This window comes from Pectinophora gossypiella, chromosome 29, assembly GCF_024362695.1.
Source record: "Pectinophora gossypiella chromosome 29, ilPecGoss1.1, whole genome shotgun sequence".
In the NCBI taxonomy this organism is placed as follows: Eukaryota; Metazoa; Arthropoda; class Insecta; order Lepidoptera; family Gelechiidae; genus Pectinophora; species Pectinophora gossypiella.
In genome coordinates, this window is record NC_065432.1 from 1,969,842 (window position 1) to 1,997,354 (window position 27,513).

General features: G+C 38.9%; 3 protein-coding genes across 5 annotated transcripts in view; 2 read left to right on the top strand and 1 right to left on the bottom strand.

Annotated features, from left to right (window-relative positions):
• LOC126379421 (zinc finger and SCAN domain-containing protein 12-like) overlaps positions 1-20,977 on the top strand; it is a 56,726-nt gene extending 35,749 nt beyond the window's left edge. The window contains exon 11 of the transcript XR_007568330.1: positions 20,956-20,977. The gene's annotated coding sequence lies outside the window, so the exon portion shown is untranslated. The remainder of the gene's footprint in view (positions 1-20,955) is intronic.
• LOC126379492 (zinc finger protein 846-like) overlaps positions 1-27,513 on the top strand; it is a 138,310-nt gene that overhangs the window by 76,205 nt on the left and 34,592 nt on the right. The window lies entirely within an intron of this gene.
• LOC126379361 (uncharacterized) lies at positions 1,149-27,283 on the bottom strand. 3 transcript variants are annotated; one of them, XM_050028074.1, is made up of 14 exons: positions 26,822-27,283; positions 25,748-25,882; positions 21,788-24,430; positions 20,648-20,733; positions 19,883-19,999; positions 18,799-18,933; positions 16,846-16,969; positions 12,424-12,515; positions 10,827-10,947; positions 7,721-7,815; positions 6,049-6,163; positions 2,985-3,122; positions 2,308-2,481; positions 1,149-1,311 (listed from the first exon to the last, which is right to left on the bottom strand). In XM_050028074.1, the coding sequence occupies exons 1-14, from the start codon at positions 26,939-26,941 to the stop codon at positions 1,174-1,176; spliced, it is 4,233 nt and encodes a 1,410-aa protein (XP_049884031.1). In that variant the 5' UTR covers positions 26,942-27,283; the 3' UTR covers positions 1,149-1,173. The 3 variants fall into 3 exon arrangements, with proteins under 3 accessions (XP_049884031.1, XP_049884032.1, XP_049884033.1); XM_050028075.1 differs by lacking the exons at positions 7,721-7,815; positions 10,827-10,947; XM_050028076.1 differs by lacking the exons at positions 1,149-1,311; positions 2,308-2,481; positions 2,985-3,122; positions 10,827-10,947.

Sequence of the window (27,513 nt, forward strand, 5' to 3'; positions counted from 1 at the left end):
TCAGGTTGATTCTGAGCTGATAACAAGTGGAATTTTCCGTCGCAAAAGTATGGAGTTTCATACTTAAAATAATTAAAAAAAAACTAAAATGTTCATGAATTTTCCGACAAGAAATTCCACTTGATATAAACTCGGAATCATGGTCTGAATCATCCCTCTCAGTATTCCTTACGATGTCACTAACACAAATATCTTTACTAAAATATACAGGGTGTTTCTGTGGTCTTTACAAAATAAACAAAAGGTGCGTCAATTTTATAAAACGGTCTTTCAATCAGCTGTTTATTATAATAATACAATGGTGCTAATTCCTGTAAATACCATCTAATTTTATTTTAAGTTATATCTGTCATTTTCTTATCCGCCGAAAAGGAAAGGGACGGGTAATCGACAAGCATAAAATTTATGGAACACACGTCAATTTTAAGCACAAATCTAAACCAACCGTCTAAAAATTTTACATCCGTCAATAACCCGACACAGTTAAGTAGACAGCACGTCAAACGGATTGCATACCAGCGACGTACCTTTTGATTCGCCCGGGTTATTCATTCATTCATTCATTCTTCTTTAAATTAAGAGCTGTGAATCATCCGTCCCTTTCCTTTTCGACGGATATGAAAATGACGGATATAACTTTAAATAAAATTAGGCGGTGTCTGCAGGAATCGGGGCCAATTTGTCACGTAGGTAATCAGAGACATACGTAACTTCGTCACGTCCAACTAGGCGTTTAAGTGTTCTGAATCTGACCTGGTCCAAACGAACCCATTACACTTAGCGGCATTGCCCCGTTGCACAGCCACTGACAGGCGTTGGACCAGGTAAGACGCAGACCTAGGGTCACCCCCTCTGAGTCTCCGGCCGATCTCCCTGATCAATTTCCTCGCCTCGCTACCCCAAGGACCTGCAGTCTCAATCAGCTGTTTGACACAAACCTAAAGCTACTGTCAAATTGGCGGTGCTCAACTCAACCAAAATACCCCGACTGCATTTTGGCTATGGGTGGATTAGGATATTGTGAGGGAAATTTGATGCAGTTTTGAAAATGTGAAGTGTGAGTTTTTGCTCATGGTCCTTATTAGGAGCCTCAATCGGTGCAAGTACCTTAAACCGAAAATTAGAAATAAAACAAAGTTATGGCTATTTAATGACTTTATTCTTAAAAACTTATTAGGTCAATGCAGAATTCGAACCATTTAAAGAAGCTTTTATTTCTTTTTTTGTTCTCCGACGACCTCGACGTCTTGGTATATCAACCAATTCCGGCGTCGATGTGGACTCACAGTATGGACAATTTTCAGATATTTTCTGTAAAATAAAATATTAGTCGATTTTTGTTTTTATAGCGCCCCCTTGCCCTTAAGCCAGCATTACATAATTTTTGATTTTGAAACTTCAGATGAATTTATTTCGTTAGATGATGTACCAGTTAAATATAAAGACAAGTTTAAAAATAAATTTTATTAGATGGCGCCTGCTGATAGAATACCGCTTATGTGTTCAATTTCGGAATTGCTCATTTAATTTTGTAGGCGTTACGACATCAAAATAGTAAATTCATAATAACTTTTTAAACGTGGACCGCTTTATTGGAGAACGTATCGCAATGACAATACAGGTAATCGTTGAACCGCCGCATCACAAAACGGCCCTGTTTTTGAAAACAGCTAGCCGAAATGTAATACAGCGGATTATACAATCCGACTGCGACATACACATTGTCATTGTTGACAGACAGACTATACAGGGTGTTAGTGACATCGTAACGAATTCTCAGGGGGATGATTCAGACCATGATTCTGAGTTATAATCAAGTGGAATTTTCCGTCGCGAAATTCATGATTTTTTTTTTTAATTATTTTCAATTCTATACTTTTGCGATCGAAAATTCCACTTAATATTAACTGAGAATAATGAGCTAAATCAGCCCCTCAGTATTCGTTACGATATCACTTACACCCCGTACCAGTACATACAGGTAGCCATACAACTAGGTATGGGTCTTAGTGACACTGTAACGAATACTGAAGAGGATGATTCAGACCATGATTCTGAGTTGATATTAAGTGGAATTTCCTGTCGGAAAATTCATGAAAAATTTTGTGTTTTTTAAAATTATTTTCCATTCCATACTTTTGCGACGGAAAATTCAACTTGATATCAACTCAGAATCATGGCCTGAATCATCCCTCAAAGTTTTCGTTACGATGTCACTAACACCCTGTATAGATGGACGCGCAACAAAGCGACCGTATAGGGGTTCCATTTCTCCTTTGCAGTACGGCACCCTAAAAATTAACTTACCCTGTAGGATTTGTTGCAGACATCGCACACGATGGCGATGGGTTGCAGACTAGTATTAATTTTCGCATTTTCAGTGTCTTGTTTTTTCCTGCGCCCGCGCCGTTTTTTTTGTTGTATCTCGAGGGACTCCGGTGTGGATGTCGACACGCAAAACGGACACGTTTTATATGGGGGCTGTAAAATAAAATGTTAACGTCAACACTATAGATATAAAGCAACCGATTTAAAAAGTCTTAAACAAAATGTTGCTGTTTTAAACCTTATAACCAACCGTCTCTGCTTACCCCGGTAGGAAATAATTTTTTTTAGACATGACTAATTGTCGATTTGCCGCAGATAGGATTAACTACTTGGCCGGACAAATGGGGAGCGCTGAAGGCTCTCACCCGGTACAACGTTTAAGACAACAGGCCTGAGGGTGCCCAGTTGGGCGCGAACCTCGGCTCAGGGCGTCGTCTGAGAGGAAGAATATTTGAAAGAATAAATCGACCCTAGTAAGTCGATAGCGATAAGCGCTGATTGAGGGAAATCGTCGACCACGGTGGCGGTATCGGGGTCTTGAAGTGTTTGTTGTCGCGAGCTGATTGGCCGCGTCTATGGCTAGTGTAATCGGGTCATCGGGATCGTATATTACGCGTGGGAAATAGGCGTGAGTTTATGTATGTATGAAAACTTACCATGTAGGTTCTTTCACAAACTGCGCACGCGACGGATTCTTCGTTACCGTTCGTTATTTCCTTATTAGTATTCACTAATACATTAACTGTGTGATGTTTTCTTTGGTGCGAAACTCGTGCGCATTGGGTCATATAGATCTGTTGAACAAAAAAGTCACTGTGGTGCTGTGGTGAGGAGCTCGGTGGCGCAACGGTAAACGCGCTCGGTCTGCGATTGTTGAAGTTAAGCAACTTTCGCAAAGGCCGGTCACAGGATGGGTGACCACAAAAAAAAAAGTTTTTATCTCGAGCTCCTCCGTGCTTCGGAAGGCACGTTAAGCCGTTGGTCCCAGCTGCATTGGCAGTCGTTAATAACCATCAATCCGCACTGGGCCCGCGTGGTGGTTTAAGGCCCGATCTCCCTATCCATTCATAGGGAAGGCCCGTGCCCCAGCAGTGGGGACGTTAATGGGCTGGTGATGATGGTGATGATGATGCTGTGGTTGACGGGGTTGCTTCTCAAACGGCGAGCGTCGGTTCGAACCCCGGTATTGGAGTTGCACCAATGAGTTATCCGCTAACGCCCCTGATATGACTCATATTATTTTTGGGACTTATTGTAGATTTGCCGCAGATGGCATTACCTACTTGGCCGGACAAATGGGGAGCGCTGAGGGCTCTCACCTGGTACAAAATTTAAGACAACAGGCCTGAGGGTGCCCACTTGAGCGCGAACCTCGGCTTAGGGCATTGTCTGAGAGGATAATATTTGAAAGAATTAATCGACCCTAGCGGGTCTATAGCGCTAAGCGTTGAATGAGGGAAATCGTCGACCACGCCGGCGGGGTCGGTATAATAATAAAATAATAATAAAAAAAGTTTATTTTGGTAAAATCTACGACACACATTACATTAACAGCATTAAAATATCATCATCATCAGCCGTACGACGCCCACTGCTGGGCATAGGCCTCCCCCAAGGATCTCCACGACGATCGGTCCTGCGCTGCCCGCATCCAGCGGCTTCCCGCGACCTTCACCAGATCGTCGGTTCACATTAAAATATACGCACATTAAATTAATATTTAGTTGGAAAACATAAAGGTATATGGATGCCGCAGTTCACCAAAAAAGGCCAGGGTTCAGTGAAAATTTACCCAGAGGGCAACACTGATGGGTATCGGGGTCCATGACTCATGTAACGACTACTAACTTACGGGACCAACGGCTTAACGTGCCTTCCGAAGCACGGATCATCTTACTTTTCGGACAATCAGGTGATCAGTCTGTAATGTTCTAGCTAAACTAGGGATCACAAAGTGATTTTCGTGATTTGTCCCCACCGGGATTCGAACCCGGGCCCTCCGGCTCGTGAGCACATCGCTCACAGACACCCCATCTCCGTAGAGAATTAGTTGCAGTGGCCATGGTATAAGAAGACAGGTATGCTCAATCCTATGACAAGCCGCCATTGCTAGCCCATTGATGACGTAAGTGTTACCATTCAATTGGTATCTCCAACATTCCAAGGACGTAAATTTTACTATTGAAAATTAAATTACTTACTGACTAATGTATTTAATTACTATTACTTGTCACATAAGTATATAAAAATCATTAAAACTGTAAATAAATGTTTTACTAAAAGTTCAAAATTTCCTTGCAAAGTTAATATAAAAACATTGGTCGTGGGTAATTTATTTATTACGAAATGGCAACACAGGGCGGGATGACGTCAGCTGGGCTAACCTTGAAATGTTAGCTGTCAGTTTTGAGCATACCTGGGGGGTTAAAATCAGTTAAAATGGCCACATCGAAGCAATTCATCTAAGAAAGCAATATTGCTATTTGACATTTGTTTGCATTGCGCACTTACTTTTAAATGTCAAATTGCAATATTGCTTTCTTAGATGAATTGCTTCGATGTGGCCATTTTAACTGATTTTAACCCCGTATGCTCAAAACTGACAGCTAACATTTCAAGGTTAGCCCAGCTGACGTCATCCCGCCCTGTGTTGCCATTTCGTAATAAATAAATTACCCACGACCAATATTTTTATATTTACTTTGCAAGGAATTTTTGAACTTTTAGTAAAACATTTACTTATAGTTTTAATGATTTTTATATACTTATGTGACAAGTAATAGTAATTAAATACATTATTCAGTATCATCATCATCAGCCGTACGACGCCCACTGCTGGGCATAGGTCTCCCCCAAGGATCTCCATGGCGATCGGTCCTGCGCTGCCCGCATCCAGCGGCTTCCCGCGACCTTCACGAGATCGTCGGTCCACCTTGTAGCGGGCATACCCACTGAGCGTCGTCCGACACGTGATCCCCATTCTAAAACCTTTCCGCTCCAGCGGCCATCGGTCAGTCAGTCATTTAATTTTCAATAGTAAAATTAACGTCATTGGAGTGTTGGAGATACACTTACGTCATCAATGGGCTAGCAATGGCGGCGCCATTTCGTAATAAATAAATGTGTACTGTTGGTATACCTATCTAAATTATTATTATTTATCTTTATATATTTATAATTCTCTCCGAAGAGGTTCAAGTTCAAGTGGCCAAGTGCTTTTATTGTTTCAGAGATAAAAACTTCCTGACGATGCGGCATGTATTGAGAATTACTGCTTTTTGAAGAATCGTGAGTGTGGATGGATGCGTGTTGAGAGTTTGGACACTAGTGTGGAGTGTTTTAGGTATGACGCCTGTGGTGGATACAACGATGGGTACCGTTTTAACAGTTCTTACTTGCCACTGTGTTTGGATTTCTATAGCAAGGTCGGTGTATTTGGCAATTTTTTCAGCATGTGTAGTAAGTTGTGAGTATTGCATACGGCTATATCTACAAGCAATACGGTCTGATTGATTTTGTCAAATACTAATATATCCGGTATATTATTATTATTATTAATAGCCCTCAATGTCCCAATAAATAAATAAAATAAATTAGATGACCAATGTATTTATATTTACTTTGCAAGGAATTTCTGAACTTCTTATACCATGTGACCACCTATGACCTAAGATGGAGCGAGGTCGCCCAGAAATAGCTCATGCAATCACGCATACGTACCTTGTTACAGACAATGCACGGGTGAGAATTGCTGATTTTCATATGCAATCGTCGTATGTGATATATTAATGTGGTCCTTTTATGATATTTTTTGCCACAGTAATCGCATTCGTACCTAATAAAAGATCAAAAAAATAAATTAGATAGATAGATAGATAAAAAAAAAAAAAAAAAACATAAAAAAAATACCATAAAATAAAAAAAAAAATACAAAAAAAAAAAATAAAAAAAAATACTTAAAAAACTTAAACAACAACTTAAACTTATAAAATACTTTATTGAGCACAATGGACACAAAATACAGAGATAAGGACAGCATATACAGAAAAGCACAACAGGCGGCCTTATTGCTCATGCAGCAATTTATTCCAGGCAACCTTTTACATCATCATCATCTCCCTAGCATTATCCCGTTAGTCACAGGGTCCGTTTACTTAACCTGAAGATTTGACAGGACCGGTTTTTTACAGAAGAGACTGCCTGTTTGACCTTCCAACCCGCGCAAAAACCAGCCCAATACAAGTTAGGTCACATACTTCCGAATATGAATTTCTCGGGAACGTGGGTTTCCTCACGATGTTTTCCTTCACCGCTGAGCATGTGATAACCATTTAAGATCCAAACATGCATAAATTTAATCCAATACCACAGTGGCCCCGATTCCTGCAGACACTTCCTAATTTTACTTTAAGTTATACCTGTCATTTTCTTATCCGCCGAAAAGGAAAGGGACGGATGAACATACAATAAAAAAAAACATGAATTTTCCGACAGCGAATTCCACTTGATATGTATTTTACTCCATACATTTTTTTCGTTTTTATTTATTTAACCATGTTAGACTCAATTTAACGAAAAATTTAGTAAGGTAATGTTGCAAATCAGATTTCCTATCGAATGCATTTTTTTTTGTAAATAGAATGATGAATTTTATACGTCCAGGTTTTTTCAAATCCGGACCAATGTGCGTTTTTTTTTGACGTGACTTGTGATTGTAGATTTGCCGCAGATGGCATTAACTACTTGGCCGGACAAATGGGAAGCGCTGAAGGCTCTCACCCGGTACAACGTTTTAAAACAACAGACCTAAGGGTGCCCAGTTGGGTGCGAACCTCGGCTCAGGGCGTCGTCTGAGAGGAAAAATATTTGAAAGAATTAATAGACCCTAGTGGGTCGACCACGCCGGCGAGGTCGGTATCGGCGTCCTGAAGTGTTTGGTGTCGCGAGCTGATAGGCTGCCTCTATGGCTAGAGCAATCGGGTCGTCGGGATCGTGTATTACATCCTTCGGACGCCGATACTTTTCCCCCAATACCGACCCCGCCGGCGTGGTCGACGATTTCCCTCATTCAGCGCTTATCGCTATCGATCCACTGGGGTCGATTAATTCTTTCAAATATTTTTCCTCTCAGACGACGCCCTGAGCCGAGGTTCGCGCCCAACTGGGCACCCTCAGGCCTGTTGTCTTAAACGTTGTACCAGGTGAGAGCCTTCAGCGCTCCTCATTTGTCCGGCCAAGTAGTTAATGCCATCTGCGGCAAATCTACAATAAGTCACAAAAAAAAAGCCGATACTTTTCAGTGCCGATACGATACCGTCAGTGGTTTTTGTCTGGCTGATGGCATTCACTACTTGGCCGGACTAAAGCCACTGAGCGCCACCTTGGTACTTACGTTCGCTTTCCGTGCATCCTTGTACGCATACTGTGCTGTTTATACGACGTTAAAGTCTTGAAGGACTTGTCACATTGCTCACATCGCATCTTATTCTGGAAACAAAAAGAAATTAAAATAATAAAGTTAATTTAGGTGAAACCAACGCAACCGTAATGCGTAAATTGCAATATTGTTTTTTAGATGAAATAATAATATAATAATAAGTCATTTATTTCAGCCATAAAAAACCCATACACAAAAATAAAAGATACAATAAAATAAAATTATACAATAAAATTATATAAAATATGAAATAAAATAGGTAAAACAATAGTGCTAATTCCTGTAAATACCATCTAAGTTTACTTTAAGTTATATCTATCATTTTCTTATCCGCCGAAAAGGAAAAGGACACTAATCGACAAGCATAAAATTTATGGAACACACGTCAATTTTAAGGACAAATCTAAAACAACCGTCTAAAAATTTTACATCAGTCAATAACCCGACAAAGGTAAGTAGACAGCACGTCAAACGGATTGCATACCAGCAACATACCTTTTTGATTTGCCCGGGTTATTCATTCATTTACTCATTCTTCCTAAAATTAAGAGCTGTGAATCATCCGTCCCTTTCCTTTTCGACGGATATGAAAATGACGGATATAACTTAAAATAAAATTAGGCGGTGTCTGCAGGAATCGGGGCCAATATTATATTATTATTATTAATTTATTATTATGTTTTCCCAGACCGATGTAGGGACGTCCAACCAATGTTTCGCAAAAGGGTTTGCGAAGTCTTCACTGATAGTCGTCAGGATACCGTTCTGGCTGTTACGGAGCAGGTCCCAGAAGGAGGCAGTTCTAGCTCTTAGAATGGAGTAGAGGTCGGGCACTCGCGCACCAGCAAACATGCCCAGTGCACTGCAGTATCGGGATAGTTTCATTATAACAAGAAAAGCGTCATTATATTGAACCCTAAGCACGTTGTACGCCTTTTTTGATTGCTTTATCCAATGTATAATATCTCTCTCTCTCTATTTAAGAGCTGCGCTCTTGTCGGTGGAGTAACCGCCATTCCTCTCTTCTTCCCGCCAAAACCTTCACCTCCCGATACGACACGACCTGCACCTTCTCTTTTATTTGTTTCATAAATGTTATCCTAGGTCTACCCCTTCCTCTCTTCCCTTCAATTTTTCCTTCTATAATGTTTGTTATAAATGAATCGTGTCGTATCAGGTGGCCAATCATATTTCCTCTCCGGTTCTCTATAGTCTTCAATATGGTTCTCTTTTCTTCAACTCTTTCCAGCACTTTTTCATTTGACACCATTTCAGTCCAGCTTATACCCTCCATCCTTCGCCAACACCACATCTCAAACGCTTCCAATCTCTCTCTGTCTCTCTGTGTCATAGTCCACGTTTCACTTCCATAGAGTGAATGTATAATATAGCAGCCGTATAATGTTAAGAACATAACATACATAAACAGCCTATATACGTCCCACTGCTGGGCACAGGCCTCCCCTCAATCAACCGGAGGGGGTATGGAGCATACTCCACCACGCTGCTCCACTGCGGGAGGTGTTTTTACGGCTAACAGCCGGGACCAACGGCTTAACGTGCCCTCCGAAGCACGGAATCATCTTACTTTTTCGGACAATCAGGTGATTCAAGCCTGAAAAGTCCTTACCAAACAAAGGACAGTCTCACAAAGTGATTTCGACAATGTCCCCATCGGGAATCGAACCCGGACCTCCAGATCGTGAGCCTAACGCTCTAACCACTAGACCACGGAGGCTGTTAAGAACATCAACTTTAAACTAAAACAGTTTCTATTAAACATGGATTTAGATGATTTTATGTATGCTTACTCTGAGCTTTTAAAATAATTTGTTTACAATGATGTTACTAACTTTAGCATTATTTACTAACTACATAATTTTAAATCTAAATACGTATATAAAAGGAGAAACTGACTGACATATCAACGCACAGCCTAAACGGCTAAACGTAGGCATTTGAAATTTGGAAGGGACGTAGCTTAGGTACCGTAGAGGTGCACTAAGAAAAGAATTCCCGAAATTCCCACGGGAACGGGAATTAGCGGGAAAATCCTTTTGTATGAAAAATCTAAACCCCTTAAGTTAGACGCTTGAAATTTGGCATGCAGGTACCGTAGTAAGCTTAAAGCTTAGTTGCAACAGGATATTGCAAAGTTCCCACGGGAACGGGAGTTAGCGGGAAAAAACATTTGTATGAAAAAATCTAAACCGCGTAATATAGATACACGCCACGCGGACGAAGTCGCGGGGAAAAGCTAGTTAATTACTAATCCTTTAATATCTATTTTAAGTTTTTTTTTGTATTAAAATTACGCCGCGCTGTCTACCTACTGAATATGTATATTTATGTCTTTGTTTTAAGACGAAATTTGTAGCTAACCGTTCGGTCTTTTTGGGTTGCTACTGTAACACTGCATTAAAAACAATTTATCGCGTTAACAAGCTCTTTTGGGTCTGTTTTGGATAGTGGTGTAAATTAGCTATAAGAACTTGTAATAATAATAAATAAATACAAACACTGGCATTATCCAAAGCTGAAATGAAATGATTCTATGTAGCCTTTTCAACCCCGGGGCATAGAATAAGAAACAATACTACGTCCCGGGGCCAATGTTGGGTTGGTTTATGTTGTACTAGCTTTTGCCCGCGACTTCGTCCGCGTGGCGTGTTATACAAGAGAGATCTTTGTGTGTGGTTTGGTGCATCTAACTTATGCAGTTTAGATTTTTACATACAAATGTTTTTTCCCGCTAACTCCCGTTCCCGTGGGTATTTTGCAATATCCAGTTGCAACTAAGCTTTAAGTTAACTATGGTACATGCATGCCAAATTTCAAGCGTCTAACTTAAGCGGTTTAGATTTTTCATACAAAAGGATTTTCCCGCTAATTCCCGTTCCTATGGGAATTCCGGGAATTCCTTTCTTAGTGCACCTCTACTGTACCTAAGCTAAGTCCCTTCCAAATTTCAAGTGCCTACGTTTAGCCGTTTAGGCTGTGCGTTGATATGTCAGTCAGTCAGTTTCTCTTTTTATACGTATATTTAGATTGAAGACCTCACCACATGGATATCCAAGATATGCGTCTGCAGTTGCTCCTTAGTGTGGAAGGTCATTGCACATTCGGTACATGTGGTAGTTAACGGATTTATTCTTAGCTCCAATGGTACGTAACCATTTACTCTGAAACACGCAAAAGACAGGTAAAAACTTGATAAAAAGTAACATAACCTTGGCTTTTTGGCGGGAAACGGGAACGGGACAGTTGCTTTCTTCATTGAATAAGACATGGCTGTATGGGCATAGTTCCCTTTGCCTTACCCTTCGGGGAAAATCAAAACAAAAAAAAAGGCTTTTCGGCGGGAAACGGGAACGGGACAGTTGCTTTCTTCATTGAATAATCTAAATAATTAATACGAAGTGGTGTTTTGTGGTTAATGATCGCATTAAGTTAGTCGGAAGACATTCGCGAGTGTTATTATATCGGAGTATTCAATGAACAAAGTGTATCTGCCTATTTTCGCTTCGTGCCAACAAGCCGCTTCATAACTCGAAAGTTTATGCGGACTTTTGAGTTAATTCGTTTGGGGTTCGGAGTAGGAGTCTACTCCGAGGGTGGGGGCTTAGGTTTCATCATCATCACCTTTCATCATTTCATTAATCATCAAGAAAAAAAATACGTAAGACATGGCTGTATGGGCATAGTTCCCTTTGCCTTAACCAAAACAAAAAAAAAGTAACATAACCTCACGGTTAAATGCCGATTGGGTAGTTCCCTAGGTCAAAGATCACCATCAATAACGGCTTCTGTGGTCCAGTGGTTGAGCGTTGGGCTCACGATCCGGAGGTCCCGGGTTCGAATCCCGGTGGGGATATATCACAAAAATCACTTCTCCCTAGTTTGGTTAGGATATTACAGGCTGATCATCTAATTGTTCAAAAAGTAAGATGATCCGTGCTTCGGAAGGCACGTTAAGCCTTTGGTCCCGGTTGCTACTTACTGATGTAAGTAAGTAGTTGTTACATGAGCCATGTCACGGGCGTTTGGCGGTTCATTAATAACCCTGACACCAGGGTTGATGAGGTTGGTAATTCACCTCACAAGCCACACGATAGAAGAAATCAGAATCATTTATTCAACATAATCATCATTTGTGATGGATGGATGGATTACCAACTTCATCAACCCTGGTGACAGGGTTGTTACTGAGCCGCCATACGCCCCTGACATGACTCATGTAACGACTACGTACTTACATCAGTAAGTAATAACGGGACCAACGGCTTAACGTGCAGAAATCAGAATCATTTATTCAACGTAATTATCATGGATAAACTTGTTGAAGGTCAATGTAACATTTATTCATTTACGTCATTTCGCAAGGTGTTATGGCTGAGGAAAAGAAATGACAAGAAACTGCAACAGCAACACATCTTTTAAAAACTAATAAGGGTATACATTATAAGTTATTTAATAACTAGAGACATTCAATACCAGACATTTTTATCATTTAGGCAGTCATTAATCTTATTATAAGCTTTTTTACATAAAGTAAGCTTCACATGAGCTTCAAATTTATTTGCTTGTGCTTATTCTGATTTCTGATATCGCACCATCACCGAGCTTTCTATTAGATTAAATTGATAGGTGGTACTTACTTAATGTCGTGCGATTGTGACATGACCATGTGATTCCTATATGAAATTTCACTTTTGAAGTTTACATTACACGTTGCACAATGCAGATTATTCTGAAACAGATGTATTAGTAGAGGATAATTGAAACACATAATAACGGGTTCTTACCGCGTTTAAATGGGGATATGAGACTCCTATATTATGAACCCGTTATTATGTGTTTTAATTATGATAATAACAGCGTAAACTTAAAACTTAGTAGAGGATTAATATAAAGAAAATAACTATTCGAATAATGGTACTGATTCCTGTAGACACCATCTAAAAAATTATTTTAAGTTATACCTGTCATTTTCTTATCCGCCGAAAAAGAAAGGGACTGGTAATCGACAAGCATAAAATATATGGAACACACGTCAATTTAAGGTGTGCGTCAAGCTAGCGGCCTCAAAAAAAAATGGGCACGAAAAAATAATTTGACCATACCAAAAAATAGTACTCTTATTGAAAAAAATAGTACCTGTTGTAAAAAAATTAGTACCATTACGGTTCTGGATTTATAGCCATGTTTTATTGCACTTGCTAGCTTGACGGTGAGCGAAATTTGGCGAGAGTTAACGACAAGGTCTTTCGCTTTGATTTAAACGCCAAAAAATAGTACCGAAATAGTACTCACCCCCTGCAAAATACCGAAAGTAGTACTTCAACGGTTCCAAAGTTATAAAGGCAGTTCTTTGATCCCGCTAGCTTGACGTTTTGAAAATACCTATTATCTGGGGAACGCTTGCATACTTCAGTATGTAACTAATGTCAATAAACTCGTATGAAATAGTACTCCCTACCATCATAATTTTGATCCGATTCTCTTTGTAGAAATGTTAAAAAATCATCATAACCTATGCCATACATTTGTTGTTGATACAGTCACGTAGACAATTACATAACCTCACAATTTATTCGTAAGTATTGCCATTTTGGAGGTCTACCCTACCATTTCTTTGCACTTCAGAGTGCTGCTATTACAAAAAATTCCTATTGCATACACCCATATGCACTAATTTTAATAGAAAATGGCTGCCTGGGTCTAGTTCTTATCGAAAACAATCTGTGATTTTAATACATCATAATACATTTTTAATCTGCTGTTTTATTTTATAATTTATACCTTCATGTTGAATTTGTTACGGATCGAAGTGTTTGTTAATAAACAATTTGCAGTATTTGTAGAATAACTCAAAGAGTTTCAACAATGATATTACTTTCATCTGACAACCCTGGCACTTCACCAATTTTTACCCAAAAATGGGGAAAAATACTGAAATCTGACAACATTTTTGACCATGTGTAATAATTTTGTTCGCGACTGTACTTGTCTTGATAAATGTATGACATAGGTTATAATGACTTTTTGACATATTTCTACAAAGAGAATCAGGTCCAAATTATGATGGTGGGGAGTACTATTTCATACGAGTTTATTGACATTAGTTACAAACTGAAGTATGCAAGCATTCCCCAGATAATAGGTATTTTCAAAACGTCAAGCTAGCGGGATCAAAGAACTGCCTTTATAACTTTGGAACCGTTGAAGTACTACTTTCGGTATTTTGCAGGGGGTGAGTACTATTTCGGTACTATTTTTTGGCGTTTAAATCAAAGCGAAAGACCTTGTCGTTAACTCTCGCCAAATTTCGCTCACCGTCAAGCTAGCAAGTGCAATAAAACATGGCTATAAATCCAGAACCGTGATGGTACTAATTTTTTTACAACAGGTACTATTTTTTTCAATAAGAGTACTATTTTTTGGTATGGTCAAATTATTTTTTCGTGCCCATTTTTTTTTTGAGGCCGCTAGCTTGACGCACACAATTTAAGACAAAATTTATATATTGGCCAAAAACTTGACAGAATTAAGTTGACAGCACACGTCAAACGGGTTGCGTACCAGCGAGATGCCTATTTTATTCGTCCGAGTTGTTCATTCATTTTAAAATTAGCAGTTGTCAATCATTTCGGTGGATAAGAAAATGACAGGTATAACTTAAAATAAAATTAGGTGTCTGCAGGAATCGGTGTCAATGTCTGAAATATGTAATCAGAATCAGAATCATTTATTCAACGTAATTATCATGGATAAACTTGTTGAAGGTCAATGTAACATTTTGAATTTACGTCATTTCGCAAGGTGTTATGGCTGAGGAGAAGAAATGACAAGAAACTGCAACAGCAACACATCTTTTAAATCAATGAGGGTACATTACAAGTTATTTAATAACTAGAGGAACACATTTAATACCAGACATGTTTATCATTTAGGTAATCATTAATCTTATAATAAGCTTTTTTACATAAAGTAAGCTTCACGTGAGCTTTAAATTTATTCTATGACAAATTTAAAATATTATCTGGTATTTTATTGTAAAAACGTAAACATAACCCCAAAAAAGATAACACCTTAATGAAGGTAGCCCTATAATGGCCCCGATTCCTGCAGACACCGCCTAATTTTATTTTAAGTTATATCCGTCATTTTCATATCCGTCGAAAAGGAAAGGGACGGATGATTCACAGCTCTTAATTTTAGGAAGAATGAGTGAATGAATGAATAACCCGGGAGAATCAAAAGGTACGTCGCTGGTATGCAATCCGTTTGACGTGCTGTCTACTTAACTGTGTCGGGTTATTGACGGATGTAAAATTTTTAGACGGTTGGTTTAGGTTTGTGCTTAAAATTGACGTGTGTTCCATAAATTTTATGCTTGTCGATTACCCGTCCCTTTCCTTTTCGGCGGATAAGAAAATGACAGATATAACTTAAAATAAAATTAGATGGTATTTACAGGAATTAGCACCATTGAACCGATAAAACCACAACGCCCCAGACACTTCATACAAACAAACTCGTTTCACACAGACACCACACATTGACGTTCACGCGGATCTGTGTGTGTGACGTCTGACACCATACGATTGAAGAGTAAAGTAAGACCGAGGGGGTGAGGTAAACCTAGCTCAGCCGCTGGTGGGGGCGCAGAGTTGCCGTTCTATACGTAGTATTGTTCCTTATTGTATGAAGACACTAAAAACCAAGTCATAATAACTGCTTATGGTCAGTCGACCGTTCGCATGTTTGGGCACAAAAGAGAAGAAAAAAAGCAATTTTAAATAATTCTAGACAAGTTAAAGATAGATAGATCGTTTATTTGCATGAACACAAAAGAATTTTTAGAAGGAAAAAAAAATTGAATTTGAATTTTTTTTTGAATTTGTTTTTTTTTTAAATATTTTGATTTTTTTTTTAAGAATTTTTGTTTTTATCACATGCTTAGCGGTGAAGGAAAACATCGCGAGGAAACCCACATTCCCGAGAACTCGCTTCGGAGGTATGTCACCTAACCTTTCTATTGTTTTTGTATTGACTTGCCATTGGTGTGCCAAATAAATAAAATTAAATCTTGGCATGTTTTGCGAAAACAAATTCGAAAATCGGCCCTTGCTGGGCTTCGAATTCTATTCGTGATTGTGGTATGACCCCACCGGTACTCAAACCCGGGACCTGCGCATCGTGAGAATGCTCAACCAAAAAGGAATAATACGACAATACTCCGCTCCCCACCAGCGGCTGAGCTAGGTTTACCTCACCCCCTCGGTCATAGTTTAGTCTTCAATCGTATGGCGTCAGACGTCTCTCACACGTGTACGATAACGTCAATGTGTAGTGTCTGTGTAAATCGAGGTGTTTTGTATGAAGTGTCTGGGGTGTGACATAAACATACACGCGCATTTGTGCGGAGAGTTGCCGTTCTATAGGTACGTAGTATTGTTCCTTATATTCCGAACCCAAGTTTAGTACCCTCGCTCTCACACACACACACATACACACTCACACACACTATTCCGAACCCAAGTTTAGTACCCTCACTCTCTCTCACACACACACACACACACTCACACACACTATTCCGAACCCAAGTTTAGTACCCTCGCTCTCACACACACACACACACTCACACACACTATTCCGAACCCAAGTTTAGTACCCTCGCTCTCATACACACACACACACACACACACACACACACACACACACACACACACACACACACACACACACACACACACACACACACACACACACACACACACACACACACTACCTTTTTGTAACAGTATTTTTAAATTACTTTTCTCATATTTCTTACGTATTTTTTTTTTTATTTACTTTCTTTGTATTGCTCTATTTATAACATTATTAATGACCGTATTCCTGGAGGTGGAGGCTTGGAGACCTATAACACAGGGTAACCTAGTTTAGGCTCCAGCCTCTACAAATATTATTAATGATCTTGTTATAAAATGTTTGTAAACTAGTAGTAGAACAATGTTATTTGTAGAGGAAATAAATATATTACTTACTTACATTATTCTATGCCGTTAGCTTACCTCGTGACAGATCGTTTTATGCCTCTGCAGGTTCACTTCATTTATAAACTTACTGGGACAGTCTGGACATCTTTTCCAAGAATTCTTCGATTTCGGTTTATACTTCTTTTTTTTCTTTACGAAACTGAAACATACACACAAGGTGTTAGTGACGCCGTAACCAAAACTCTGGGGATGATTCAGACCATGATTCTGAGTTGATATCAAGTGGAATTACCAAATTTTAGTGGATTTTTTTAATTTTCAGTCTTATATTGTGCTTTTAGGTCGCAGGTTCGAATCCAACACAGGCAGGCAATGATTGTCGAATTTGTTTTCGAATTCATGTTTGGATCAGAAATGATTATCACGTGCTCAGCGAAGGAAAACATCGTGAGGAAACCGACATTCCCGAGAAATACATTTTCGGAGGTATGTAACCTAACCTGTATTGGGCTGGTTTTTCCTTCGGTTGGAAGGTCAGACAGGCAGTCGCTTCTGTAAATAACCGGACCTGTCAAATCTACTGGTCAGGTAAGCGGGCCTTTGAAAACGGGATAATGCGAGGGAGATGCTAGAGAGGAATTAATAATAATTATTATTAATAATTGAATTATTATTATAGAGGTTAAATTTGAATTATGTTATTGAATTATTGTCCAGTTTATATTATTATGTTAATTACGATTTATTCTTCGTTTGTCCCACTGAGTTTTGTCCCACATAAAAAAATCCTAAGTCGTCCCAAACAATATGCTTCCTTCGTCCCAAAATATAATTTGAAATATTTTATTCCTACTTCGTCCCATTTTGTATTCCTTCTACGGCCCATATGTTTTTATATGCCAAACTTACAATATTGTAGAATCAGCAAAAAAGATTTGTTCATAAAAAAAAATCTATTTTTTTTTACATTTTAATTGTAAATATTGCCTAATTATCGTTTCTTATAGATCTGACTGTTCTATATATATTTAAAATTATTATTATATATACTTACCATTACTGTGATTTTGATTGTGATACTGAATAATAAAAGTGATTTATATTTAAAGAATAGACTTGTTTTATTAGTATGTAACTTAAAAATAAGTATTAAGTTAGTATTCTTTTTTGTTGACTATACCTTTGAAGTACCTACTTATAATTTGGGACGAAGCAAGACTTCAATAGTGATATGGGACAAACTAAGAATTTTTTGGAATGTGGGACAAAACTTCAGGACGAACAAGCGAGGAATAAATCTAATTTCTCAAGTTGATTTAGTTTGTTATATGCATGACAATTTGTATGCCAATTCTTGGCTGAATATGCTGAGACCGATGACAACACTGTAATATCTTATAACATAAATAGCCTATATACGTCCCACTGTTGGGCACAGGCCTCCTCTCAATCAACCGGAGAGGGTATGGAGCATACTCCACCACGCTGCTCCATTGCGGGTTGGTGGAGGTGGTAATATCTTATAATATAGGTTAAATGTGTTAGACGGAAATGAAACTAATACGAATTTGGAATCACTGTTTACTTTCTTGAGGTTTTACACTAGATTTAACAAGATTAATATAACAACAACCCGGTGAACACAAATACGGAATAATAAGAAAAAAAAAGTATGGTGTCACCATACTTTTTTTTTCTCCGCCTTTATGATTAAATGTATCTTTCTTTTCCGCCTTTATGATTAAATGTATCTTTTTTTTTCCGCCTTTATGATTAAATGTATCTTTGGTTGGCACTACGGTTGATTTAGATACGCGGGCGGGCGCTCGGATTGGCCATCCGCTGCGTGTTTGTAAATGTGCGTTATTTAAAAGTACAGGTACCACAATAACACGTACATTCACGAATAAATAATTTTGTAAGTATTTGTATTCTGTATTTGAGATGATGATAAGCTGCATAGAATCTAAATTAAAAAAAAAATGTCCCAAAAGAACGTTCTCGGGAGCATAAGTGGGTGTCACATACCTGGTCGGGTGAACAGTTTTCATGTGCACTCGTAAAAGTCGTTTCTGTTTGAATACTTCTGAGCAGTTCTCAATTATACATTTGAACGTAGTCGGGTTACCTTTCTTTTTCTTCTTTGATTCCTTGTCGATTCCACTGAAACACGCGCAATGAGATAAATTGGGTCGTGTACAGTCATGAGCAATATAATGTACCCACTTTAGGACTCTGTCGCACTAACATATTTGACATTTAGTGAGACTTACAGTTCAATTCGTCAAAAAAGTTTATGTGACATGGTACCAAAGTGTATAAATATTAATGCTCGTGACCGTACTAGGTCCAAGACAAATTATGAAATTCTACATACATACATAAACTCACGCCTATTTCCCACCGGGGTAAGCAGAGACTATAGAATTCCATTTGCTTCGATCCTGAGACACTTCTGTTGCATCCTCCACATTCATCAATCGCTTCATACACGCACGCCGGTTCAGAGTAGATCGTATTAAACCTTTTTATGAAATTCTGATCACTATATAAATAAAAATAAAAAATACTAAAACTAACGAAAAACAATTTTCTTTTTTCTATTTAACTTATTTAGGTATGAATTTTAGTAATTAAAAACGTCCGACGTTACATCATGTTTTTCTATGACGTCACAGTGTGCTATTTCGTACAAATTCCAAAGTAATTACGTGTTTTGAAACGCGTTCCTATTTTAAATAAAAACCTGACCTGACAGCACATACACCATATCGTTATAAAACAAGGCAATAATATTATTAGAAATATTTCTCATATTAAAAATATTATATAATATTTTTAATATTTTTAATATTATATAATATTTTTATTTGTTTCATAAATGTTGTCCTACCCCTAGAAAAGGTAAAGGTGCAGGTCGTGTCGTATCAGGAGGTGAAGGATTTGGCGGGAAGAAGAGAGGAATGGCGATTACTCCATCGACAAGAGCGCAGCTCTTAAATAGAGAGAGAGAGAGAGATAATATTTTTATAGTGTATGTGTGTGGGTGCGTGCGTGCGTGCGTGCGTGCGTGGGTGTGCGTGTGTGCGTGTTGTAATGTGTGTTTTCATACCTGTTGTTTGCTGCGTCGTCCACACGTAGTTCTGTATGATCACTCCACTGGTGGTACACCACCGCACGGCGGAAGCGACTTCCAAATATACAATTGGTTATCGTGCAAGAGAATTCACTGAAACAAAAAAAAACGCTTTTTTTAACGTGACATATTGTACATTTGCCGCAGATGGCATTAACTACTTGGCCAGACAAATGGGGAGCGCTGAGGATCCTCACCTACTCTGCGTTTAACCGTAGAATATGGCATAAGTCTTCCTCAAAATAAATAAATAAATAATATTACGTATAGAACAGCAACTCTCCGCTCTCCACCAGCGGCTGAGCTAGGTTTACCTCACCCCCTCGGTCTTACTTTAGTCTTCAATAGTATGGCGTCAGACGTCACACACACAGTTTTATTGGATTGTCTATGGGTATGGGGTAACAGCCTCCGTGGTCTAGTGGTTAGAGCATTAGGCTCACGATCTGGAGGTCCGGGTTCGATTCCCGATGGGGACATTGTCGAAATCACTTTGTGAGACTGTCCTTTGTTTGGTAAGGACTTTTCAGGCTTGAATCACCTGATTGTCCGAAAAAGTAAAATGATTCCGTGCTTCGGAGGTCCCGGCTATTAGCCGTAAAAACGCCTCCACCAACCCGCATTGGAGCAGCGTGGTGGAGTATGCTCCATATCCCCTCCGGTTGATAGAGGGGAGGCCTGTGCCCAGCAGTGGGACGTATATAGGCTGTTTATGTATGTATGTCTATGGGTACAACTTACATGAAATGACTTTGTCTATGCTGTTCGTGCGTTTCCTTGTTTTTGAACCTCAACTGACAGATATCACAGACTATATCGCCGTAATCCTGAAATACGGACAAATAATTCAGCCTCGTCATAGAATTAGGAGTAATACGTATAGAACGGCAACTCTCCGCTCCCCACCAGCGTCTGAGCTAGGTTTACCTCCCCCCCCCCCTCCCCCCAACCCTCCAAACAGTTAAGACTTGAATCGTATGGCGTCAGACGTCACACACACAGATGCGCGTGTATGATAACGTCAATGTGTGGTGTCTGTGTGAAACGAGGTTGTTTGTATGAAGTGTCCGGGGTGTGGCCTCGTATCCACTAGGTTGTTGCACGTCGCACGACAGTGCGCGACGTTGCCAGCTGTAGCGCAACACGTTCAAAATTGTGCTAACGTGGTTTTCACTCCAACACCGGCCTCCGTGGTCCAGTGGTTGAGCGTTGTGCTCACGATCCGGAGGTCCCGGGTTCGAATCCCGGTGGGGACACATCACAAAAAAAAATCACTTTGTGATCGCTAGTTTGGTTAGGACATTACAGGCCGATCACCTGATTGTCCGAAAGTAAGATGATCCGTGCTTCGGGAGACACGTTAAGCTGTTGGTCCCGGTTACTACTAGATGCAAGTCTGTTATCCATGGAATTACAAGGTTGAACGAAGGAAATTCTTTACAGCGCCATCTATATTGTTTTTGAGGAACGAAGCCTGGAAAGTGCGTCATTGGTGCTAATTCCTATAAATACCATCTAATTTTATTTTAAGTTATATCTGTCATTTTCTTATCCGCCGAAAAGGAAAGGGACGGGTAATCGACAAGCATAAAATTTATGGAACACACGTCAATTGTAAGCACAAATCTAAACCAACCGTCTAAAAATTTTACATCCGTCAATAACCCGACACAGTTAGGTAGACAGCACGTCAAACGGATTGCATACCAGGGACGTACCTTTTGATTCGCCCGGGTTATTCATTCATTTACTCATTCTTCGTAAAATTAAGAGCTGTGAATCATCCGTCCCTTTCCTTTTCGACGGATATGAAAATGACTGATATAACTTAAAATAAAATTAGGCGGTGTCTGCAGGAATCGGGGCCATTGTAAAACTTACAGGCAAATGTCTCTCCATATGAGTCAAAAACATTCGCTGATCTTTGTACCCAAATACACATTTGCCGCATTTGAATTCGGCGTTTTGGAATATGTCACCGTTCCTCTCTTTCTCTCTTAGGGATATCACATCCTCATAATTAATCTTATTGACTGATATATTGTCTTTCACTCCAGCTTTATCTTCATTCTTTGCATCCCCAATATTTGGTTCCTTTGTCGATTCGTCGTTATCAGAATTTTGTTTCAAACTCGAAGTGGGTTTCGGTCCTGAAGTCACCTTCGAAATGGGACACGCTAAGCTTTGTACACATACAATTTTTAAGCCATTTCCATCTTCTATGTCGTTTGTCAGCGCAGTATCAGTTTCCTCTTTAGTATTTTCATTTGTAATTTGATTTATGACATCTTCTGGTAATTTTTCATCCAAGGTTTGAGTTGCGCTTGTGTCTCTTGTAGTAATAGCATCATCAAGATCATTGGTATATTCTGTAGTTTCATTCATTTCGAATTCATCAGGGGTTAATTTTATTTTTTTAGTTAAATCTTCCTGATCCGATTTAGTGGCGTCGGTTTCGTCTATCTGTCTTTTAAGATTATTTGGTGGTGCGTGCATTACTACATATATCTTTTGTCGCTCATTCGAAGCATTATTCTTTGATTTTTTTGTATTTTTACCGCGTTTTCGTAACGCTATCTGCCGAATTTCTTTGATATTACCCGTGTGTTTAATACTTGTTAACATTTTGCGCTTCATCGGTTTCATTACAGCAGTGTCGTGTTTCAAAGCAGATTCGTCTTTGGTTTTCTTAGTTTCTGCAATAATAATATAAGGTTTAGCTTCAGTTGTTTTAGTTAAGTCCTTTCGTACTTTTATATATTTGTTGTTGTCTGTAAGTGTGGTGCCAATGTCTTCAGGAGACTTATGGTTCTGATCACCTTCAAAGACACTAGGGTCGCGATGTACATCCGTCAAAGAAAATTTAGGTGATTTTAATCTCTCACTTTCTGTTTCGTTTGTATCAGCTTCTTGCATGACATGTACATGAATATTTTCTTCGCTATTTAAATCTTTCATTTTATCCTTAGGACACGGCAGTTCAACTTCTCGACTGCTTATATCTAAAATTCCATTTTGTGAATTTTGATCTTTTAGTGCCACAAGTTGATCCGGTGGTGCAAGATTACTAGTGTGCACTGTAGTAATTTTATTCTTGTCGCATTCAGCACGGGTTAAACTTTCATTCTTGTAACTTATACATGTAAAAACATAATCATTATCAGTTCCTTTACTTTTTGTGTCGGTGAGTGGTTTTTTATTGTTAATATAGGAAAAAAATATAGGCAAAACATTTTTTATTAGCATTTTATCTTTTCTTATGTCTTCGAAATTTCCTGTTTCTTGTGCTTTAGTTTCATTATTCTTTAGTGCAGTGGATAGTTCAGTTTGTAAGTTACTTTCATCACCTATAATGTTGGTGTTTTCATCATCGTCCTTAGTTTTTTCATTACTAGCAATATAATGTCCACTTTCAGTCGTATTAGTTAAGTCCTTCCGAACTTTGATATAATTAGTGTCATCTGTATTTCTAGCGGTAATGTCTTCTACAGACTTATAAGACTGATGATCCTGAACGAGACTACGCCCGTGAGGTACATCCACCTGTCTTATGAGAAATTCAGGTGGTGTGCATTGTTTGGCTATGATTTTTATACTTTCTGATCCAACTTTGTCTGTTTTATGTTTTTGCAAAATATAATACGGCACACTAATATTTTTTTGGGTGTTTAAATCCTTAATTTTATTCTGTGGTAATGACGTGCTAACAGTTGCTTGATTGTTTAAATCTAAAATTCTGTTTTGTGAATTTTGACTATCTGGTATCTCAATTTGATGTCGGGGTAAAAGATTACTGTTATGCTCTGTAGTTTCTTTCTCTTCGAATTCAGCAGACGTATTTAAATTTTCGTCATCCGAATTCATAACAACGTCTTCATCGTGATCTTCAGTTCCCTCACACTCTGAGTCAATGTCTGTTACAGCTCCTTCACCTTCCGAGTCAATGGCTATCACATTTCCCCCACTTTCTCTGTCATTGTCTATCTCACTTCCTTCACTTTCTGAGTCAATGGCTATCACATTTCCCCCACTTTCTCTATCAATGGCTATCACATTTCCCCCACTTTCTCTGTCATTGTCTATCCCACTTCCCTCACTTTCTGAGTCAATGGCTATCACATTTCCCCCACTTTCTGAGTCAATGGCTATCACATTTCCCCCACTTTCTCTGTCAATGGCTATCCTAGTTCCCCCACTTTCTCTGTCAATGTCTATCCCACTTCCCTCAGTTTCTGAGTCAATGGCTATCACATTTCCCCCACTTTCTCTGTCAATGGCTACCCCAGTTCCCCCACTTTCTCTGCCAATGGCTATCCCAGTTCCCTCGTTTTCCGAGTCACTTTCTAAGTATTCTACTGTGAGGTTTGTTTCGTCATCAGATGACTCGTGGGTTCCTTCTGCAGCTTTACTCAAAATAACCTTATCATCGTCCGCATCATTAGGACCAGTGCTCTCAATATTTATTTTAATAATGTTCTTTCGTTCCGTGAGTCCCGACATGGACTGCAACGCCTGCAACCGAATCTGAAAACAATATCATAAAAAACGTATAAAACAGGAAAAATGAGGACAAATTAAACATTTTTTTTTATTACTGACACGGACGGGACATGAACCTGTTGTCAAGCCGGGACGAGCGTGTTAATAAATTTAATATTCTCTTTGGGAGTATCCCTATGCATATCCCGTGCATATTAGTGCTATATAAGCAAAAATCAGCAAGTTGCTTCCTCCACATTCATCAATCGCTTCATACACGCACGCCGGTTCAGAGTAGATCGTATTGAACCTTTTCTAAGGACATCTCCAATTTGGTCATCGTAAGTCCTTCTCGGTCTTCCTCTGCCAGCCCTACCATCAACTTTCGCTTTATATACCGCTTTTGCAATTCTATTATCCTTCATCCGCTCTACGTGTCCAAACCAACCTAACATTCCCTTCTCAATCCTAGTCACTAGTCGTCTTTTACACCACATCTCTGTCTTATCACACTGTTTCTCACTCTATCACTCAACTTCACACCGCAGATGCTACGCAAAGACCTCATTTCTACGGCATTGATCCTACTTTCATGCAAATGGTAAAAAAATCATTTAAATGGTAATTATTTATCATCACAACTGTTATTTCATGAAATATAATTAAAGCATAGCAGAGCTGTTAGCTGTCCCGTGTAAGGGGGCCAAATAGTGAAAACCATGTGATATCAATTATCGAATGAATTGAAAATAAAGAAGTCGAATTCCGTGGTTTAGAGCCCAATACAGGGTGATTCGAACCCATGAACCATGAACCCATTACGATGTAAATAGGGCGACTACATCCCTAGTACTAATTAGTACTGAGTAGTCATAGGTACATCCATCGCAAGGTGAACTAAGTACCCACACCTCACTGGGCTTTCTGTTAGACCAACGTGATAGGTGAATTATTATTGGACATTTTGCGAATTGGAGTATTTGAGACCGGTGGACATTTTGCGAATTGAACTATTTGGGACCGGTGGACATTTTGCGAATTGGACTATTTGAGAGCGGTGGACATTTTGCGAATTGGGCATTTTGCAAATTGGGCATTTTTCGAATTGGGCATTCTGTGAATTGGACATTCTGCGAATTGGACTATTTGAGACCGCTGGACACTGCGAATTGGACATTCTGCGCCTAAACGGTAGTGAGCCGTGTCGCCGTCTATAACGGTCGAGCCAAGTGTGTTAGTGAAAACTGTTTTTAAAATAAACTAATAACTCATTGGTGCAAGTACGGTACCAGAGTTCCGGCACTCCCTGTTTAAGAAGCAAGTTAGCTACAGTGACTTTATAGTGAAATTAAATGAACTTACCTGTCTCGTCTTCAATAGTTGATTCTGTTGATATTTGAGTATGTGCATAGCTTGCATCGCCTGTTCTTGAAACGTGAACAGTTTGTCCATGAGGTGTCGACATTCAAAGCAAACCTTGTATTCTTTCAAATGCAACTGCAACAATAATTCAGGAATGCTATACTTTATTATTAAATTGGCAATAAAAATCCCTGAGCGAAATGGTGTTAGCATTGACCTTTTCTTATAATTGTAATTAATTATACTTTATAGCACTTAACAACTGGTTACATCACAAACATGAAATGGACGTTTACAAGGGAATCTCTAAGAGAGATCTCTTCCAGCCAACCCAGGTGTAATATAAGAATAACTGTGGGAGAATAAAAGAAGGTGCAATATATGAAATTCATTATAATAATTATATCTACATAAAATAATGACGAGGCTGAACACAACGACGGTGGAGGGACGAGCTGGACGCCTTCCGGCACACTTGGCAGAGCGATGCCCAAGACAGGGAGGGTTGGAGAAAGAAGGGGAGGCCTTTGCCCAGCAGTGGGACACTAACTAGGCTACAGAAAAAAAAATACTATACCTTAGCAGTGGGATCATACAGGCTAATAATATTAATAATACCTACATACATACCTATTATATATATATATAATATAAAAAATAATAACATCTAAATAATATAATATAAAAATAATAACTATATACTTAAACTAAGAATACTCTATAAATAAAATGATGGTTAAAAAAGAGAAATAAATAAGATTATGTTATTATTCTTCTTCTTCTCTCGTGTGGGTTGTGAGGTGGAATACCAACCTCATCAACCCTGGTGTCAGGGTTACTATTGAGCCGCCAAAGGCCCCTGACATGACTCATGTAATAACTACTTATATCAGTAAGTAGTAACCGGGACCAATGGCTTAACGTGCCTTCCAAAGCACGGATCAGCTTACTTTCAAACAATCAGATGATCAGCCTGTAATGTCCTAACTAAACGGGATCAGAAAGTAATTTTTGTGATATTTCCCCACCAGGATTCGACCCCAGGACCTTCGGATGTAATACTTAGGAACTCACCGTCAACTGTCTGTATTCGCTAGTCACGTCCATCGAATCTTCTTGACATGACATTAATTTTCGATCTCTGCTGAGGCAAGTGCCACAATAAGTGTTTACAAGATAATTCTTTCCAGCCATGTTTAAGACAGGTGGTTACTTATAAAATAAATATGGTAATTATCATGTTTGGTGCTATTTTTCTAGAAAAATAAACGAATCAAGTATTCCTTAGTCTCCCGAAGGATTTCGTTCGCCCATTGTCCATTCAGTTTTCAAAGGAAAAGTAGTAACAGGAACTAATTATATTATATTTTATATTGATAAAATACACATAACACTTTTTCAGTTACTTCGATATATTTCAGTTGATTTCGAAGTAATGAAGCCTAGTAATATACATTTTTCTCTACAACACAGCTTTTACAACTAAATTAAATTCAATCGTTGCACACAAAATGAAGTTATGAATCTAACCAAAAAGAAAATAGAGTCAATTGATGCCGCCAAATGTCAAACGTTGGTTCCAAAGAGAATAGATTTTGGCCTGATATAGAGTCCTTTGGGCCAAGTCTTCCGTTCATGTCATTCGATCAACTGAGCGATCAACTGTCAAATTAAAAAACTCCAACCTTTCTTTGGAAAAGCAAAGGCAAAGCCATGCAGCCTTAGCAGGTCATCAGTCAGGTAAAAATGGACCAGCCACCTGAAAA

Bases quoted from the DNA above. Each gene is read 5' to 3' on its own strand.
- LOC126379361 (XM_050028074.1), bottom strand. From the start codon at position 26,941: ATGGCTGGAAAGAATTATCTTGTAAACACTTATTGTGGCACTTGCCTC. The intron at 10,948-12,423 runs GTAAGTACCACC...TGCGTGTTTCAG, and splicing joins TCACAATCGCACGACATTAA to AGTAAATGGTTACGTACCAT. The intron at 1,312-2,307 runs GTAAGTTAATTT...TTTATTTTACAG, and splicing joins TCTGCAACAAATCCTACAGG to AAAATATCTGAAAATTGTCC.